The following is an 18,923-nucleotide window of genomic DNA, read 5'->3' on the forward strand; positions in this document are numbered from 1 at the left end:
GCACTTTCAGTTGAAAAGTTACTGAAATAAGGGTTTCATTGAAAAAGTTCTCCGTAGCATACCTGCCAAAAACATGCATTTCAAATAACACAGGCCACATTTTAAGGAAAGAGCAAGTTACATTCCTCTTTCAGCCCAGAACGCCATATCTGCACTTTGTTCAACTGCATGAAAGCTTTGTGTTCGATTAGCAAATGGGCTATCACAACTTTAGAAAAAATTATTTCTTGTTTTCAGCAGTTATACTTTTTACATGTTATATAAAATGAGCATTTCTTTAATGATGCACTACTTGTGAATATTTCAGGCCTATGTTCTAATTCTGATGGACCCTTGTCTTTCGTTTTCTAGGAAGTGGACTATGAAGAATTGCAGAACATGGAACTGAATGTTGTTGTGTCTAATAAGGCATCTTATCATAGCTCGATTACTAGCAGCAGTGCTGGAGGTGGTGGTGGCGGTGGTGGTGGTGGCGGCGGTGGTGGTGGTGGTGCTGGTGGTTCTGCAGCAAAATCTGTTCCAATCAAAGTGAGAGTGAAAAACGTTTCTGAAGGTCCTATGTTCCGGCCAAAAAAAAAATATTTTTCTGTAAGTGAAAATAAAAAGAGCACCACAAAGAATATGATAATTGGAAGTTATCCAGCAACTGATGGAGACACTAAGCAAACTGCTAAAAATGTCAGGTAAGAGATCTAACTTTACAGTTTGGAGCTTTTTAATAGCTGATTGATAACACTGCATTTGTTTGTATATGTTTTTATATCTGTGATTTTGAGTTTTAACTTTTGTTCCACTGCCTATCCACAAGTGCCATTTGAATTATTTTCCAAGTTTAAAATAGTGCTATAAAAAAGCTGAGCAATTGCAGATGCAAACAATTCTTTGTTAAAATTAATACAAATAAATCTGCTTTGAATATTCAGTTCCCTAATTCCTTCATCTTACTTGTACCAGCATTCATATGATACAAATGTGCCTTATTTGCTAAAGTATGCCTTTTGAGTTGTATAAACATTATCTAATTAACAAGCGATCAAAAGAGCTAAACGTTCCTTATAGAATCTTCTGACCACAGATTCTTCATAGTAGTTCTCTTGTGTGCTGCTTGGCAGCACTGTGCGGCTCCATGATGGCTTCATAATAGTCACAACCCCTGCACACTGATGTGAGTTCCTTTCTTTCTGTGCCTTTCAGTGGAGCCCGGCTCCCGAATTTGTCAGTTTTCGGATGACTTCCAAACTTCATACAGTGTGCTGGACAACCTCTACCCAAATAAAACCGGACTCAGCCTGTGTTGTGACTGCAGGAAGCAGTTGTCTGCCATGGATCTTCATGATGTGTGTCTTAAGATCCAACGCTAGAAGTAATTTGAGAAGTGAGAACTTATGCAACCTAAGGAGGTTCGAGACTGGAAGTAAAAGATGTACATCACCGAGCAAACAAAAATTGCAGCCTTCGCATAGGTCCCACTCCTAGTCACGGGCCGGACTTAGTCCAGATGTTGGGGCATTTCCTGCAACCATTCCATTTCCCACTCAGTCTTTGAGAAAGTCCAAACACAAGCATAAAAGGTTTAAGCCACATGAAACAGGGGTGTCTCGATGCAAGTTTCTTTCCATTGAGGTTGCTAGTCACTGAGCAGATTCCTCAGCTGATCCCAATACGTTCAGAGTTTCCAAGGCCATCCTTGACCATGCAGCACATTGAGGCCTTCTTAGAGGTCATGCTCCAGATTGTGTTTTTTCAGCTCCCTCTTGCATGCGTTCGGGCCCCAAGGAACCACAGGGGCTTTCAGCTATATTACCATTAACAGGCCCTCTCCCAGTGCCCTATGTTGCCTTGAGGCCCCACCACCAATGGGTCTCACCTGCCTAAGGAAATATTTGCATGCTGCGGAGTTCTTCCAGGGATGCTCATCAACATAATATTTGTGTAGGTTGGGGATTCAGAGAATGATTACCTAATTGAAAAGCTTTTAAATAAGAACTACAAATCAATTCATGCCTGTGTTCAAGACCTTCCCAAAAATCTGTTCGGGCAAAGAGTAAGTTCAAGCGAGCCTTGCACATGCTTTCTACATTATAGGAATGGACCCCAGATTCTCTTGTCCTCGCACAGCTAGAAAGTGAACGTTTATGAAGGGTACTTCTCTCTCTATCACCTGATAAAGTCAAACAAAAAGATTGATGCTGCCGGAAAATAAGTGACTGTTGGGGCGGCTGTGCAATGGTGTATCACCAACTCTTGCAAGCGGTCTTGGCTAACTATGACTGTCAACAGCTGGGAAAAGTAGGAGTTGCTACAGTATCTGCCTGGTCTCAGTTGGTAAAGGGCATAAAGCATTGTGCAAGGGTGACAAATCATATCAAATGCCAGCATTTGGTGCTCCTTGGGTGAAGTGGACAGAGCCTAAGGACCTACGAAAAATAGTATACTCGTCGACTTCCATCCATAGGTGCACATCACTGGATTCTGCCCGAGGTCCACCAACATCTTATCTCCTTGCCCTTCAATGGTGAGCACTTGTTTGGGTCTCGGTAGATGATGCTTTAAAGAGTATAAAGAAAGACACCACAATGACCAAAGGTTTTGGGGGCCTCCAGCAGTAACAACAACTGTTCACTTTCCTTTAGAGACCAACATGCCCCTCAAGCAAAATTGCCAAGTCGCATCATTCCTTTCTGACTCAGCAATCCTGTCCATCTGACAAATCTGCAGAAATACAGGCAGTGCCAATCCTCCTTTGGAAACTTTTGGGATCATAGCCATTCCAGGTCCAGACGCACCTTCCACCATGCAGGAATTTTACACACATACCTTTTAACCACGAAACAGTCAGAGGAAAATTGGGAATTTACCTTCCAAATTGGGATCACATAACTTCAGAACTGTGAGTTCTCTCTACCATTGACCTTGGTGGTTGCCTTAAATTCCATACAACTCCACTGAGTCATGCGTCACAGTATCACATAACAGGCATATCACAACTTTCACTACTGTTGGGAATATGGTGGGTTAACTTGCCAAAGAGGAAGTTTAGGAAGATCACTACAGTGTACTTCCTGTACTATCCTTATAAGAGTGCTGAGAAGTCTTTGGCACATCCTCGAGTTAAGGCGGCTCAAATATTCCATCATATTGTGCGTCAAAATGGCCATGCTTAGAGAGTTTATTCCCCTACTACATCAGGTAGACTATATAGCAGCTCTCGATCTCAATGACTCATGCTTTTGCATTGTGAATCTCTTCTGCATTCACATGCTGTCATCATTCTGCCATTTAGTGTTTGGGCCGGAATTGTCTCTTTGTAGCCTTTTTTTATTTGTATTTCCTTTGTTTCTTTTTAGGTGTCATTGATCATTTGGTCTCATGCCCGTCATTGTGTGCCATCAGACGTAACCCCCAGAAGCCCCTCTGCCTAGTCTTCATCTTCATGTTCTTTTTTTCAGCTGGTGGGTCTTGAAGCTAATTTGAGAGTTCAGGAGCCATGGAAGCTTTGAAGACTGAATTCAACGAGGAAACACTGACGTTTGTGGCAGTTTTCTTCCCTGTCTTAAGTTCTTCCTCAAAGGAAGCAAACAACATCGAGGGGAAAACTGTATTTTCCTCACAAAGACCTAGGTGTTGGATAAAGCAGCATTCCTATTCAAGACCTGGAAGACGAGGGAAAAGGAAAGGTTGCTACACTATGCAATGACAGCCACAGCATAAACAACCCTCTCTACCTGGATTTGTCTAGTGGTGAGAACCTTGAGGAATGTAAACTGGCACGGGGGATGTATCCCACGCTGATGAAAGATCAGAAGAGATGCCAACATAAGGGTATAGTAGAACTGAGCTGATACCCTCAAACATGAAGTCCTCAAAGTCTCTCTCGATGCTGAAACAATCTACAGTTGAAGACAAGTTGAACAGCAAGGAGTCCCAGGAAATCAAAAGGCACTATCAGTGCTTCACGCTGAACAGAATGTGCTCCACATAGAAGGAAAAAAGTACTGTCACAAGGCCAAGTTGGAAGCTCTGATGTATATATTTTTTTTAAAAGAATTTGAAGACTCCTTCAAGGGATTCAAAGTCCCTAAAGAACATGTAAGAGCAAGAGGCGGAGCTCGTTGAATTGAAACATTTAGCAACGCTAGAACCTCAAAAAGAGGAAAAGGATCAGCCCTTCCATGGAAAGGAGTATCTAGTAGGGAGGTCAGTTTGAGCAGGGTTCCTCCAAGACCCAGAAACCTCAGAGGAGGTGTGGCATGACAAACACTGATTCCGGAAAAAGCCCTGTTCCATTCGCCCATATGAGACACACAAAGTAAAAAAAAAAAAATGGTCCAGGAGAAAGCTACTAGCTGCAGGGAGTACCAAACCTCTATATGTAGCTTGACAAGAGCCGTTTTACTACATAAATCTGTAAGTAAGGCTGAAGAGTTCCTAGATTTTATTTGACCGGTACATGCACGTTCAATGTCCCTTCAGTTCAGGGATGGGATACGCCCAGTAGCATCTTTCGCTCCCCATTGGGGGAAGGGGGGAACATGAATCAGGGGCCAGGTCATTGTTTTCACTATAAAAATGTAAAGGAAACTGAGCTTTTGCTGTTCTTCTGCCCACTTTATGCTGAACCGAGGAGCAAATGGATAGTCCGCCTCTGTAGATCCCTCAGCCTACTAGAATGAAGAGAAGCCTATAGAATATGCAATAAATGATATGCCTTCGATTTGTGGTTGTGGCAGTTTCAAAGTTTTTCTACATAGCATGGACATTAGGGCAGAAACTATTAGTCAGTGAGCAAGGTTGAGCTTTACAGTGAAACTTTTTTGATGAATGCTTGATGAATTTTGCAACAAATACTTCTTAAATTGTTATTTATTCATGTTTTTATGTTTGTGCCAATTTTATATCATTTTCTTGGTTTTTAAATGTTTACATTTTGATTACTATATATCTTTGATGAAATTACTGTTTTCAGTGATCAATTAATGATACAAGCGTTACAATGCAACACTGATTCGCCTGAAGAGGGTTTTGTTGCATACCCTTCGAGGCCCTCACCCCCTGACAAGATTTAAGCTTATAATCCTATAATCAAGAGGGCAGTGAAAACCTATGGAGTCCACATGGACTCTATGGTCTGAATAGTCTTTGCTTGTGGCAGCCTGACATTCCACGTTGCTAACACCACCTGCCTCTTGGGTTCCTGTTTTCATTCTTAAGAGGAATTGACACAATTTACAGTAAACAACTTACCAGACCACTTGAAAAAGCAGTTTACGCACCTGGACAATGATGGATAGGATGCATTCAAAAGGATGTACTACCTATTACCCAGTGGATATCATTGCTTGGTCCAAGGGTATGGCTCTCATGATGTGAGTGCACACCTGGATGTGTTCCACTGGCTTTTTGCAGTGTTGTCAAATTCACATGCATAGACATGATGGCAAGCAACTCTTTGGAGAGAAAGCATTCTCCTTTTGGAGTGTTTCAACATCATTAGCGATACACCTTGCAGGCTTGGCCTCAACATCTCAGAAAAAAAGCTCTACCCTCAAAATAGTTTTTTTTTTGTGGTTACTCTCTGGTGGTGCAGTCCTGACAGAGACACCCTTCTTAGACTGTCCTGACACCCCAGTAGCTATACCACTTGTTTTGTGGAAAACGTGGATCTACAGGAGCCAGTAACCACACCAAGGACAGTCTCTGTTAAGCTTGTTTCTGCTCTGCCTCAAAATGTCTCTGATTTCACCCTTACATCCCTCCCCTTTGCACTCTAAACCGTTTGAACCCATGGGGAGACAGCTGTTTTCCACCAATTGGGAGGCATTCACAGCAGATCTCTGGGCTGTCCAGCTACTCACAGCACCAGTTCACCCTTTTTGGGTAATTTCGAACTTTAGAATATTACACATCAATCAGCAAGGGATATGCACTAGCCTTTTTGTTACTCTCGCTGAACCCCGCTCATTCCACCAGGACATGCTCTCCAGTGGAGACCTTGTTTTGGAATGGGAAGTCCTTGCCCTGCTGAGCTTAAGGGCCATAGAGGTGGTGGCTTGGGAAGAAATATGCTTGGGATTCTGTAGCAGGCATTTGAAAGTGATTCTGGAGCTTCCCCCTTAAAAATGCTTTCTCTGTACCAACTGTTGCTGGTCTTGAATGGGGAGACTGGTTGGTGTCCGTGATCCTCTCAATAATTAGGTCCTGATTTAGATATACGGGATCACTCCCCCAAGCTGCGTCAATGGCAGACCCAAAAAGACAAACAAGGCAACTGTGTTCCATCTGCCTTATTCAGATCTTAGAGCTTTGCAAGCGGATTGAATGGCGATGGATTTCTGATGGAGGGAGACGGTGACGGAACCCAATGAACTTCATGCAATGGCAGGAGCTATAGGAGAGAGGTAAGTGGCACACTCACACAGTCCCTTAGCCATTGTGTACCCCTGCGCTACACATCCACAATAACACTTTGCTGTTCCAACACACCACAGCCCGTACATGGCGAAACACACATTGACATACATTCATGACACAAAATACACGCACCATTGACACTATACCCCCACACATGACACAACAACCACAACAATCAACACAGTTACACACTCATCTTCACACACACTCTTATGCACAATCACAACTACATACATCACAACATCTGCCACACAACACTCATCTGAATTTGTCACCTGGCAGCACAACATCGGTCTCACATGCAAGTGACACACAACCACATCACCCACTCCCTCCAGCTCAACCGGCCCACCCACCATCCACACCCACACACCCCACCCAACACTTACACCCACCCCACAGAACACCCCCAACACACACACACACCCCAACACCCACATATCCAAAGCACACACACATCCAACAACCCACCCACCCAACACACACACACATCCATCCACCCACCACACCCACTCACTCGATATCGCTCGCACACTCACATTCACCCATGCTCGCACGCTCACATGCTCGCTCACACTTACTCTTGCACTCACACGCTCACTCGCTCTCACACGCGTGCTCTCTATCGCTCGCTCTCTCTCTCTCGCTCTCTCACTGACTCTCTCTCTCTCTCTCTCTCACTGACTCTCTCTCTCACTGACTCTCTCTCTCTCTCTCTCTCTCTCTCTCTCTCACTCCACATGACCGGTACAGGTCCTCTGGCAATGTGCACATATGGACACAGTTGACAGGTGTGAATGTACCGTTGTTGTTGTGCCAGCTTTAATTTGCCCATGAGTACTATGTGAGATGTGTTGTGTACCAGTGTTTAATCCACTTGTGTCTCCAACTTATGCATTTCACAGTGATGAGAAAAAAAAAAACTGCGACAGGTATATGTCTGCAGTGGCCCGACCTCCTGTGCAGTGCCCACCTAGTGTACCCTTGCAATGCGATGACCCTACCGTTGAGTCCCGCAAACAGGGGGGGGTGGAGATTGCGTTTTCTCCCTGGGTCAGTGGCAGCAGCAATGGCAGGTGTTGTCCTGACATGTTCAATCGAAGGCAGGGGTGGAATGGGGCAAAAAGGTGAGTTTTCACCCCTTTTATTCCCCAATTCGCCAACTCAAGTATGGAAGTCGAACTGCAACTTTTTTCGTGGCGGTATGGCACATCCTAATCTGCATGGCTGGAAGAGTGTTTGGGGTTCTGCCGTCAGCCACTTTTCCCTATTGCTTTGTTGAAGCAGACAGTGTTTCTTGGAAGAGACAGCAGTTCTAATGTGAGCTTCCATCAATAGGACCACCATACAGCTGGCGGACTGTTGCAGCAGCGGATGGGTTTTCAGTCAGTCGACTGCCACACCGTTACTGCCAACATCTGAATCAGACCCTTAGTTCCATTTACCATTTCTTTCCACCACTCATGGTACCAGATTTTCACACTTCTGTCCGTTCATGTTTTTACTATGTGGAATCACAATGCTCGAAGTGTTTCACAAAAATGGTGGCGGCTCCACAGTGACATTAGGAGCACATGTATTTCTGTAATTGGGCAACGATTAATGAAGTGGTGTCCCCAGCTCTGGTCAGGGATCACCTTTACCAGGCAAGGATTCTTCTCCACAACCTGGACTTTGTCATCAACATCTAAAAGTCCAACCTCTCTCCTACACTCTTTAGCCTTCATGAAGGCGCTACTGGACACAGCACATACGAAGACTTTTCCTCCTTCTCAGAGGATTGAGGATATTTGGGAGATGATTTCGAGATTTTGGACACTGATCCCACTTCTTGCACCTGCTTGGCCTCATGGCCTCAGGCATCCAGTTGGTGCTAAATGGTGGAAGAGAGCTGATCATTTGAGTTTGAGGTCACAGTGGTTTCAGCATCAGGAGAGCCCACAGGTCAGGTATGGATCTTCCACTCTGGTCCTGGGGATCTGCAGTGCTAGATGCATTCTTTGGGCGTATGATGAGTCATCCTTTCACCCCTCTGTTAGCTTAACTACTGTGTTTGAGAGTGCCTTTTCACAGACCAGTGTTGTCTATCTGGGGACATGACAGTGCGGGATCTAGTATCTGCATTGGAACAGCACCTGCACGTAAACATGCTCGAGCTAAAAGGCCATCAGTCTAAAAGTTAAGTCGGTTCTTCCATCCATCTTGGAAAGCAACATTCAGATTTTGTCAGATGGCGTCACTTGTGTCAATTCTATTACCAGTGATTGTTCTGCTTGTCCCTGTTTTGGGGGTGATTCACATGTAAAAATGGGCAGACCTATGAGATATCTTCCGAGTAGTGGCCCACCTAGCAAGCTCCTACAAGGTGAGTGCGGTGCACTGTTGTCTCTCACTGGAGGGACCGCAAGTAGAAACTGCATCCCTAAGCAACAACAGTGATCTTATCCAGGTTAGAATTTCCAGTTCTGGATGTCTTCACCAAACCCCAGAATAGGAAGTTGCCTCAGTTTTGAGTCATACTCCACTCTTTGCATGGGTTTCCTGTGGGATTCCTGCAGTTTCAGCTGGTCTTAAGGCCCTATGTGGATGCTGTTGGTAATTCCACTTTTGCCAGGCGTTCTATGAAATGCTTGGGAAACTTGAGCACTGTTGATTTGATTGCGCCAGACTGGCCGTGGATGATCTGTTAGGCTGTTTTGGTGCTATTCAGTCATTGGCTGCCTCTTCCTTGCAGAGAACCAGCTGCACAGCAGGATGAACTTGTCCTCTACCCCAGAACCTTTATACGTGAACTACACTCATTGAGATTGAGTGGTGCTAGCTAGCATTCTTTTGTCTTCTTGATGTAGTCAGACATCTTGTGGCTAGGAGCCCCACTACGAAATCCATCTGTGTGAGTGGTTGGAACAAGTTTGTTCAATGGTTTGATTGAGAAGGCTTTAACCCCTTTAAGTCTTACCTTTCTGGCATCTTGTGGTTAGCGTTATCCCTTGCACAGTAGGATTTGCCGATGGCTACAATTCAAGGCTGTCCGGTCGCCATATCTGCCTGCATTTACCTAAAAACTTTCTTTACCTGGTTCCTGCCACCGGTGTGAGGACAGGACCCCACGTTCTCCCAGTACATCAACTTCATTCGTCAGGACGGAGTTGACAATCATCTCTTTATGGGCTTTCCGTGAGTTAAGAAGGGAAAAGCATGACCAAACACACAAATTTTGCACTGGGTCATCCTCTATATCAAGATAAGCTATGCGTTCAGCATGAAAGAGACTCTGGAGGTCATTGGTGCCCAGTGAATCTCGAGTCCATGGATCTGTACAGAGGAATTCTGGTGGCTGACATTTGCGGGGTGGTTCCCCAGTCATCTTTGCTTATTATTCCTTTGAAATATGCAATGATGGGTCTTTTGCTTAAGCTGTGTTTCATTACTCCCTTGGTTAACCAGTACTACTCAGTGCCATCTCCCATTGAATAGTGGCTTTAGGACATACTCATAAATTGAGGAGTCTGCAGGAAGCTGTATCCGTCAGAAGAAAATGTCATTTATCCTTGGTGATAATTCTTCTGCCAGCTTCCCTTCTGGCCCTCCCTTTTCCCCTAATGAGTTAGTGCTCTGTCTAATACGATCCCAAGGTATGCAAACATGTTATTTGCTTTATTTGTCATTGTCATTGCTGATTCAGTTCCTCTCCACATGAGTAGTTGGAGTGCAGAAATAGTGTTAAGAACTGGCACAAGCCCAAGCTCTCGTAAGCAGCAAACTGGACTACAGCAATGCCCTCTATGCAGGAACCATGGCCAAACTCCAGAAGAGGCTGCAACGCATCCAGAACACCTCTGCACGCCTCATCCTGGACATCCACTGCCACATCACAGACCACTTAAGAAACCTGCACTGGCTCCCAGTCAACAAGAGTATCACCTTCAAACTCCTCACCCACGCTCACAAAGCACTGCACAACACCGGACCAGAATACCGCAACAGACTGCTCTCCTTCTACACCCCGACCTGGCATCTCCGCTCCACCGACCTCGCAACCGTCCCACGTGTCCACAGAACTACAACCAGTTTTAGATCATTCTTGCACCTCACTGCCAAAACGTGGATAACTCTTCCCACCCACCTGCGCCAGACCAAAGACCTCCTTACCTTCAGGAAATTTCTCAAGACCTGGCCGTTCGAGCAGTAGCAGCACCTCCCCCCCCCCCAACCCCAATCTCCCCCTCCCAATCTCCCTCCCCCTTTCCCCCCCTTTGGTCCCCCACAACCTCAGCGCCTTGAGACCCTCACGGGTAAGTAGTGCGCTTTACAAATTCCTGATTGATTTTGGCACACAGGTTGACTCTTAATATACTTCAGTGTTGTCTTGTTCAGGAGCGTAGTTTTGGCTGAAATTGCATGGTGGCACTGTAGAGATATTGCTGATGAAAAGCTTGTTGGACCAATCTGAAGTCAGAAAGGGCAATCCATAAAGTTGAAAAATCTGAGGGAAGATTATGTATCCATCAGAAATATCATCACTGAAGATAATTAACTTTCATTTGCAACAGCCAGTAGAATGTGTACAAATACTAACAGAAGCAAGGAAGACAGCTACTAGATCTAGTTATGGAGCTAAATGGAAATAGTTTGTAACTTACTTCTCAACACAATTCAGTTATTTGACAGTAAGGTTTCCATACAGTTGTCGGAAAGCTTGTTTGGCATACACTTCTTCTTCTTTTTTTTTTTTTTTATAAACAAATTTTTATTGTTTTTAAAAATGCAAGTTTTCAAACATTTAGTTCAGGCAGTACGACACAGTTCAATTTTATGTATTATTGACATTTGAACATATGACAATTCAGAGAGTATATGTATTGCTCCAGTGAGATACAATAACGAGGGATTTGTTTCCAGCTCCGGCCTGCGACAGCAGCCCTACCCAGGCACCCCATATCTTGTCATGTTTCTGGGGGCACCCTCTCGACTCGTACACCTGCTTCTCCTGGTTTGCACACCAGTCCATTCCTGTTCTCCATTTTTGTAAGGACGGGCCTGAGGACGAGTTCCAAGCCACGGCAATATCTTGTTTTACAACCAGCAGGGCCATGCCATCAACAGCGCGGTTTGGCCACGATCTCACCACATCCTCCATCACCCCCAATAGTACTAAGCTAGCAGAAAGCTGTAGTTCTATTTCCAGTATCATGCTTAATTCGTTTAACATCCTCCCCTAGTAAATCTGCAGAACTGGACTGGACCAAACCATATGGAAGAAATCCATGGAGTCCCCTGCACAACGAGGACACTGACTATTGGGCCGCAGTCCAGCTCGGTTGAGTCTGACAGGTGTTAGATATGCTCTGTATAGATAGTAGAACTGTACGGTGCGGAGCTTCGCCAATATAGCCAGGGTCTTGGGGGCTCTCAGTGCCTCCGACCACTCTGAGTCGTCTAGAGTGCCCACCCACACCTCCCACTTTGCCCTGGTCAAATCCAGGCCTTCTGGTGTATTATTAATTAACATCTTGTAGTTCTGCGAAACCCCTTTCCCTTCCAGATCCCCCATAAGCAACTTGGCTTCAAGTGGGCTAAATTCCGGCAGTGGACTTGCTTTCGGGAGATGTGTTCCTATGGCATGTCTAAGTTGGAGATATCTGAAGAACTGTTCGAGATAGTTGAAAGTCTGTCTGTAGTTCCTGGAAGGTCTTTAGTGTCTCCCCCTCCCACACATCACCCATCAAGGAAATACCCAATAAGTCCCACTCCACAAACCCCTCCAGTGCAGCAGTAGCGCTCCTCTACCTCCCTCTCCACAGCAGAGTCTGAAGAGTAACCACAGCATTCCAATGCTTGTGCCGTAGCGCCGCCCGCCATGCTAGAAAAACCGCCTTGGTAATCGCCTCCATGTGATGGGGGAGGGGTGTACCATACAACATATCAAGGATGCGCGGGAAGCCCAGGATTCCCAATTCCACCTGGTATGCTGGATCTGACCAACCTCCAGTGAACCAATCATGCATCACCAGTAACTAGGTCCCCAGGTAGTATAGGTATGGATCAGAGGCACCCAGGCCCCCTTCGTATATTCCTTTCCGGCAGCACCTCGCTGCCACCCAGTGTCTGGCTCCCCTCCAGAGGAATAGTGCCGTGGCTGCCTCCAAAGCCCGGGACCATGAACGAGTGAACGGGAAGGGAAAGTTCTGGAAAGCATCCAGTAGCATAGGCAGAACCATCATCTTATACAGAACAACACGGCCCATTACATTCAATGGCAGTGTCTGCCATCTCTGTAGGTCTGTCCTGGCCCGCAGCGAATCTAGGTTCTTCACCCATGTCAGTTCCGGTAGAAGAGTCACCCAGACGCCAAGGTATTTAAAACTGTCTACGGAGGGGTATCGTGTCTTGCCAGTCAAAACAGTCACGGGTGTTTATCAAGGAAACTAGCATTGACTTTGTAGGGTTAATTTTCAAACCTGATGCCATTGCGTAGCTTTTGATATACTCGGTGTGCCCATGTATTGCAGGACGTCGTCCACGTATAGAGCTATTCTGTCTTCCTGGGCGTGTCCCCACCTCCAGCCACAATACTCCAGATCAGTCTGGAGCATCTGAGCCAGAGGTTCAATAACCAGGGCACAATGGTGAGTGCTCAGAGTTGCCATAAATCCGCATTGATCGGAATGGATCAGGTGCGGCATGACTCTCTTAAGATGCACCGCAAGAATGTTGGCGAGAGTTTTGACCTCACAGTTAATCAGAGATATCGGTCTATAGTCCGCGCAGTGCAGCGATGGGGGTTGAGACTTGGGGAGCACCACAATGGTGGCAACATCCAGCCCTCTCGGAAAGGATCCCCGCTGCTTCACCTCCACAAAGAGAGCCATCAAACGAAGCACCAAATCCTTCCTATACATCTTATATTATTCTGATGGGAAGCCGTCAGGACCTGGGGTTTTCCCAGCTCTTAGCCCCGAGATAGCTCCGTCTATCTCCTCCTCATTCAGAGGTTCATCCAGAATCTGTACCTCCGACGGGGGGCAACCGCGGCAAGAAAATGTCATCCAATAGCCTGCAGGCATGGACCGGATCGACCGAGTCTGAGGCCTTATATAACACTCTGTAGTAGCAGGCTAAGGCCTCTGCTATATCCTGGTGTCTCTCAACCTTCATCCCAAATTTCGTGAATAATGGCAGAAGCTATATGATGAGAAACCAGCCAGTGTAGCAACCTTCCCGCCTTGTCACCCCACCCATCGATTCTCGCGGTGCTCGCTCGCCACCGGGCTTTCGCTGCCTCTAGAGATAGGTCCCTGATTTCCTTGCGTATTAGGGAGAGCTGTCGTGCCACCTTCTCGCTGGGCTCTACCTCTTGTGTGTGCTCGAGACCTGCTGCCCGTTTTTCCAATAGTTCAATATCATGAGTTAAGCGCTCTATCTCACGTATTAAGCCCTTGACCGACCCCCTCAGTACAGCCTTGCCTGCGGCCCATAGGGTACCAGGAGAGGACACTAAACCGTCGTTAAAGGCAAAATAGTCATGCTGCGCCTTTTGCAGTTGCCCCACAAACGCCTTATCTTGTAAGTACCAAGCATTTAGCCTCCACATAGGGCGGATCGTCGGTCGGGTCTGGCCTGCCCTATCACAAAACGAAGTGGTGCATGGTCAGATATACCTTGCACTAGAATCTCAATGTGGGTTAGGGCCTTGCAGTCAGTGCTGGGCAATAGTAGCAAATCAATTCGGGACTGTGAGCCGTGGCCTGCCGAAGAATGGGTAAATTGCCTTGGTCTCGGGTGCCACAGCCGCCACGCGTCACAGAGCCCTGCTGCTGCCGCCAGCCAGTCCGCGAGACGTGCTGCCATATCGCACCTATGGGTTGTTATTGAGCCATCTACGTCTAGGGTGGGGTCTGGAACCGCGTTAGTCACCCCCCAAAATAGTGAGTCCCAGGGGTAGGCCCAGGAGAAACAGTTCCTTGATAGCCCTGCGTACTAGCGTCGGAGGAACGTACACACTGACAACTTTGATCGCCACCCCTTCAACTCTGTCGGTAATGACCACAAACCGACCCTGATTGTCTTTCCAGACTTGCACCACCGTCAAAGGAAAGGAGTGATGTAGTAGAATCGCAACACCTGGTGAGCCTCACATGAACCCTGCCAAAATCTCTCCGTGCCAGGAAGGGGCAGCGTTCACCCGCAAGGTGCGTCTCTTGTAATAGGAGTACATCAGGTCGGTATCTATGTATGAAGGTAAATACTGCAGTGCGTTTGATTTTATCTAAAAGCCCATTAACATTCCACGAGATAGCCTGTGTTGGACTCATTGAGATCTGCGTAGGAAATTGTCGCAGCTCTACCCCGTGGGTGTGGTTGTTCTGGGTTTGAGGTTCCTCCCTTTCTGCCTCTTATGTGCCAGAATAAGAGCTTTGTTTTACCATTGAATTCTTTCTGTTGTCTGTCTCGTACATCAACTAAAACAAACAGGCATGTCAACTCGACATTGAACAATAGTGAACACCCTACTATAGGACTTAAACCTCCTACCTCCCCCCCAACTCCCACCCCATACTTCCCCCCCCCCCGAAGCATCTGTCGCCCTTACCCATAAACATCACACCCCTTAACCTAGCAGGATAAAAACAATAATTGAATGAGCAGTGGTGGACCCCTCCATAGCTTCGGATCACTGAACAAAAGCAATTAGTAATGATCTTGTAGTTATAACATTAGTACTTCATCATGGCAAGCATCTCCTCCTGCAGAGACGTCTCTCTGGTCATCAAGTTATAGTGCCGGGCTGTAGGATAGATCGGTGTTCCCAGATGAATCAGAACTTGCCCGCAGCGGGCTTTGTGGCCCTAGATCTCTCTCAGCCACTCCAGGTTTCGGTGGCAGCTGTTTATCTTTCAAGTTATCTGATGCGGCTACTGGTGGGGAGTTCGGGCGGGAACCGCGATGTTCCCTGCGTTTCCTCGACCGCTTGCGGTGCCGCTTGGCAGTTAATAATTTCGGTTGGGTGCTAGATCGGTCCCCAATTTGTGTCAGACCAAGACGCTCGCGATCGGTCTGAGCGCTAACTCCTCCGTCGGCAACGTCCACGCCGCAGACGGTTGCTCGAAAAAATACGTTTTGTTTCCATGAACCACTCGTAGCTTTGCGGGGAACAACAGATGGTATTGGATATCCATTGTTCTCAGTTTTTGTTTGACTTCAAGAAATGAATGCCGTTGTTGTTGCACATCCCTTGTGTAGTCGGGAAAGAGGAGGCCTTTAACCCCATTGCAAAAGAGGTCCCCTTTGGAGCGAGCCTCTTGTAGGATCACATCCCTGTCTTTAAAATTAAAAAGGCAAAGTATCACCGGCCTAGGTGGAGATCCCAGCGGGGGCTTCATCTGTAGAGCTCTATGAGCACGTTCGATGGCGAACCATGCGGTGAGACATTTTACTGGCATCCAGGAGCGAATCCACTCTTCTAAGAACGTGGCGAGGGACGCCGCAGCAGTGGACTCCGGCAGGCCAACCTCCCTGAGATTGTTGCGCCTTGATCTATTCTCAGTGTCCTCGGCCCTCCGATGTACGGGACGTGAGTGTAGATACCTGTGTCTTGAGAGTGTTCACTTTGTCCTCCACCGTGGAAATCCTGGTTTCCGCCTCTGTGATGCGGGCTGTGGCATTGCGGACCAAGGACACTTCCTCTCTGACTTCTCCTATCTTGGCCTCCACTGCGGCTTGGACTGTGTGGATGGCCTGAAGAATTGTCTCCAAATCTCCAGACGCCACTGGTTGGTTCCCTCTTTCGCCTGGGGTACCAGCCTCCGTTCAGGGTCCGCTTGCGCTCGTGGTAAATTGTTCTATGCGCGTTTGCGCAGTCGGCTGCAGTGTTGTCTTGTCTTTGCCCATATTTCTGCAGTAGCTCCTTGTCAATACCTAGGTCGAGGTCTGCTTGGAGGGCCCCTCCGGGTACGCCATAGGATTCTGGAGCATCCAACGTCCCGGTGAAGGCACGGGTCAAGTCCACATTCCCTCCACTTATCTCCAGTGGGTCGCCGCCAGGGCTGTGGGGAGCAAAGTCTGTCCGTGTCCAGCTATGACCCAGCGCAGTCCCAGACGTCCATCGTCTCTAGTTGCCTTCAACGAGCTCTGGGAGAGGACCGCGTCACGTCCCTCTCGGCGTAGCGCAATCTCTCCCGGCCTCACCGCGCCTCTAGCCATAGCCCCAATTGGGAAGGGGAGGAGCAAAAAGGGGGGGAAAAGGAGGGTCCCCCCCCCCCCGGCCCACGTACCTTTCTGTTGCCGCTGTCTCTATAGCTCTGTTACTTCATTGTAGTCTTGCGCCGCCCTCCGTGGCCTCATCACCGCCATTCAGCCGCCGCATTAGGGGCAAGTTTGCTCACCGGGATTCTCACCGCCAGTCGCCCACTCCGGCTGCCATTGTGGGTGAGGGTCGTCTCAGCCCCTCGGCCTCTTCCAGCCGGTCGGGAAACCGGTCGGGTTCCATCGTCCATCAGGGAGGGGGGCTGTCAAAGGAGAGCAACCCCCGTCCCAACTTCCGGATAGCCACACCAAGGGAGCCGAAGCCGCTATTCCGGGTCTTCGGCGCTCCCCGTGCCGCAGGCCACACATGCCGGCCGATACCAGGGCCGCAGACCGCCGGGGCCTCACTGCGCCTCACCACAGGACAAAGACGCCGGTCAGCACTGCTATTGTGTCGGGAGGAGAATGGTGAGACCTCCTAAGCAGGAGGATGCCACAGATGAAAGTGGATTCTGGTCGAAATCAAAGGCAGATGACGGAGGGGTCCAGAGCACTACAAAAGTGCGACCGCCATCTTGACGCCTTGGCCACGCCCCCTGGCATACACTTCTATATGTATTTTGTTACTTGCATACCTTCAAAATCTGGAGCATCAGCCCATTTTTAGTATCCCTGTCATAAATGCTTTTATGGAAGGACTACACAGGTGGTTTATCCCAGGGCACTCCCATCTCCAATATTGGATGTCAGTGTAGTTCCCTTCAGAATCATTTTTGCACCTTATGAGCATCACAACTAATGTTCCCTTCAGTTCCTTTTGGAAGATGATGAATCTAATCAATATAACTTCCCTATCCAGAGTTAGCCGATTTCAAGCTCTGTTGGTGGGGGAAGCATTTATGGAAGTTCATATGGATAAAGTATTGCTACTCATGGTACCCTCTTGTTTTGACAAAAGTAGTATTGCCTTTATATTTCAGTCTGTTGATTTTCCATGTTTCTTCATAAGTTTGCTGTCTCTTGCTGAAATGACTTCTCAGACTTTAAATGTGAGAAGACCATCGTGTTACATGTAAATAGCATTCATGATATCAGATAACTAAACAGTTGTTCATTGTTTTAACCTCCACACACTTGGAACCATATCAAAGGCGGATCTTGCATGGTGGATTCATAGCTTCATTAATTTGTCATATTAAAGCTAAGCACATTGCATGTTACTCTAGGATGCATTCAGCTCATTAGAAATGTTTCACCTTGGCTTTCCTGCATAACATTCCATCATCAGACATCTGTGGAGTTGCTACCTGGTCTTCAGTTCATACATTTAGTGAACACTGTTAAGAGGATATTCACATCTACCTAGAAGCCCAAGTGGGCCAAATTGTGCTGAAAAGTTTGTTCTAGTCATCTCCTTCTGCTTGCAGGTCCCTGCTTCAAAGGTATGAGCACTGCTTTTCACTCTGTGTAGACCAGGTCATTTACAGCAGCACATGCTGCAAACGGAAAACACTATTTATCTGGAACAATCGGTTTGCACTTCGTAGTGCCCTCCTTGTCTCCTGTATGCAAGTGACTAGAAATGTGCCTGTGGCTATTTCCCCACCTGCTTTCACTTGTACATTATCTTACTGTTTCACTCGCTCTCGGTTCTGTGCATCTCTGATTCACTGACGCTTGGGGACATATTTTTACTCTGTTTGCGCCAGATTTGCGTTTTTTTTTTTTAACGCATATCTGGTGCAAACTTAACTCCGTATTTATATTTTGATGCTAGACCCGTCTAGCGTCAAAATATTGGAGTTAACGTCATTTTTTGCCTGCGGCAAACTACCTTGCGTCAATGAGATAGAAGGTCGGCGTTCACAGGCAAAAAATGACTCTAAGGCCTTTGTGCCTTATTTATCCTCCTGTGCAGAAATCATGCACAGGAGCAGGTGCGCCTTAAATAATGGCGCTATGCCTGCTTAGCGCCATCATGTAACGCCTAGGTCAGAACAGGCGTTAGGGGACCTGTGGGCTCATTTCCATGGTCAGAGACCATAGAAGCAGCCCACAGGTGCCTAACTTGGGCCCCCCTACATGGCACTGTGCCCAGCGGCCATGCCCAGGGGACATAGGTCCCCTGGGCTTGGCCATTGGGCAGGGGGGGGCATGACTCCTTTCTTTACTAAGACAGGAGTCATGTCCATGGGGGTTGTGTGTCATAAAATGACACTAGTCAGGTTAGAGTCATTTTTCTAACTCTAACCTGACTAGTGCCATTC

The 18,923-nt window shown here is 47.2% G+C and overlaps 1 protein-coding gene across 1 annotated transcript in view; it reads left to right on the top strand.

Moving 5' to 3' along the window:
• The window catches only part of DSG2 (desmoglein 2), a 439,785-nt gene that overhangs the window by 313,226 nt on the left and 107,636 nt on the right, over nucleotides 1–18,923 (top strand). The window contains exon 9 of the mRNA XM_069220070.1: nucleotides 352–683. Within this exon, the coding sequence (XP_069076171.1) occupies nucleotides 352–683 (332 nt within the window). The remainder of the gene's footprint in view (nucleotides 1–351; nucleotides 684–18,923) is intronic.

The sequence above is a fragment of the Pleurodeles waltl genome, chromosome 2_2 (assembly GCF_031143425.1).
Source record: "Pleurodeles waltl isolate 20211129_DDA chromosome 2_2, aPleWal1.hap1.20221129, whole genome shotgun sequence".
Classification (NCBI taxonomy): Eukaryota; Metazoa; Chordata; class Amphibia; order Caudata; family Salamandridae; genus Pleurodeles; species Pleurodeles waltl.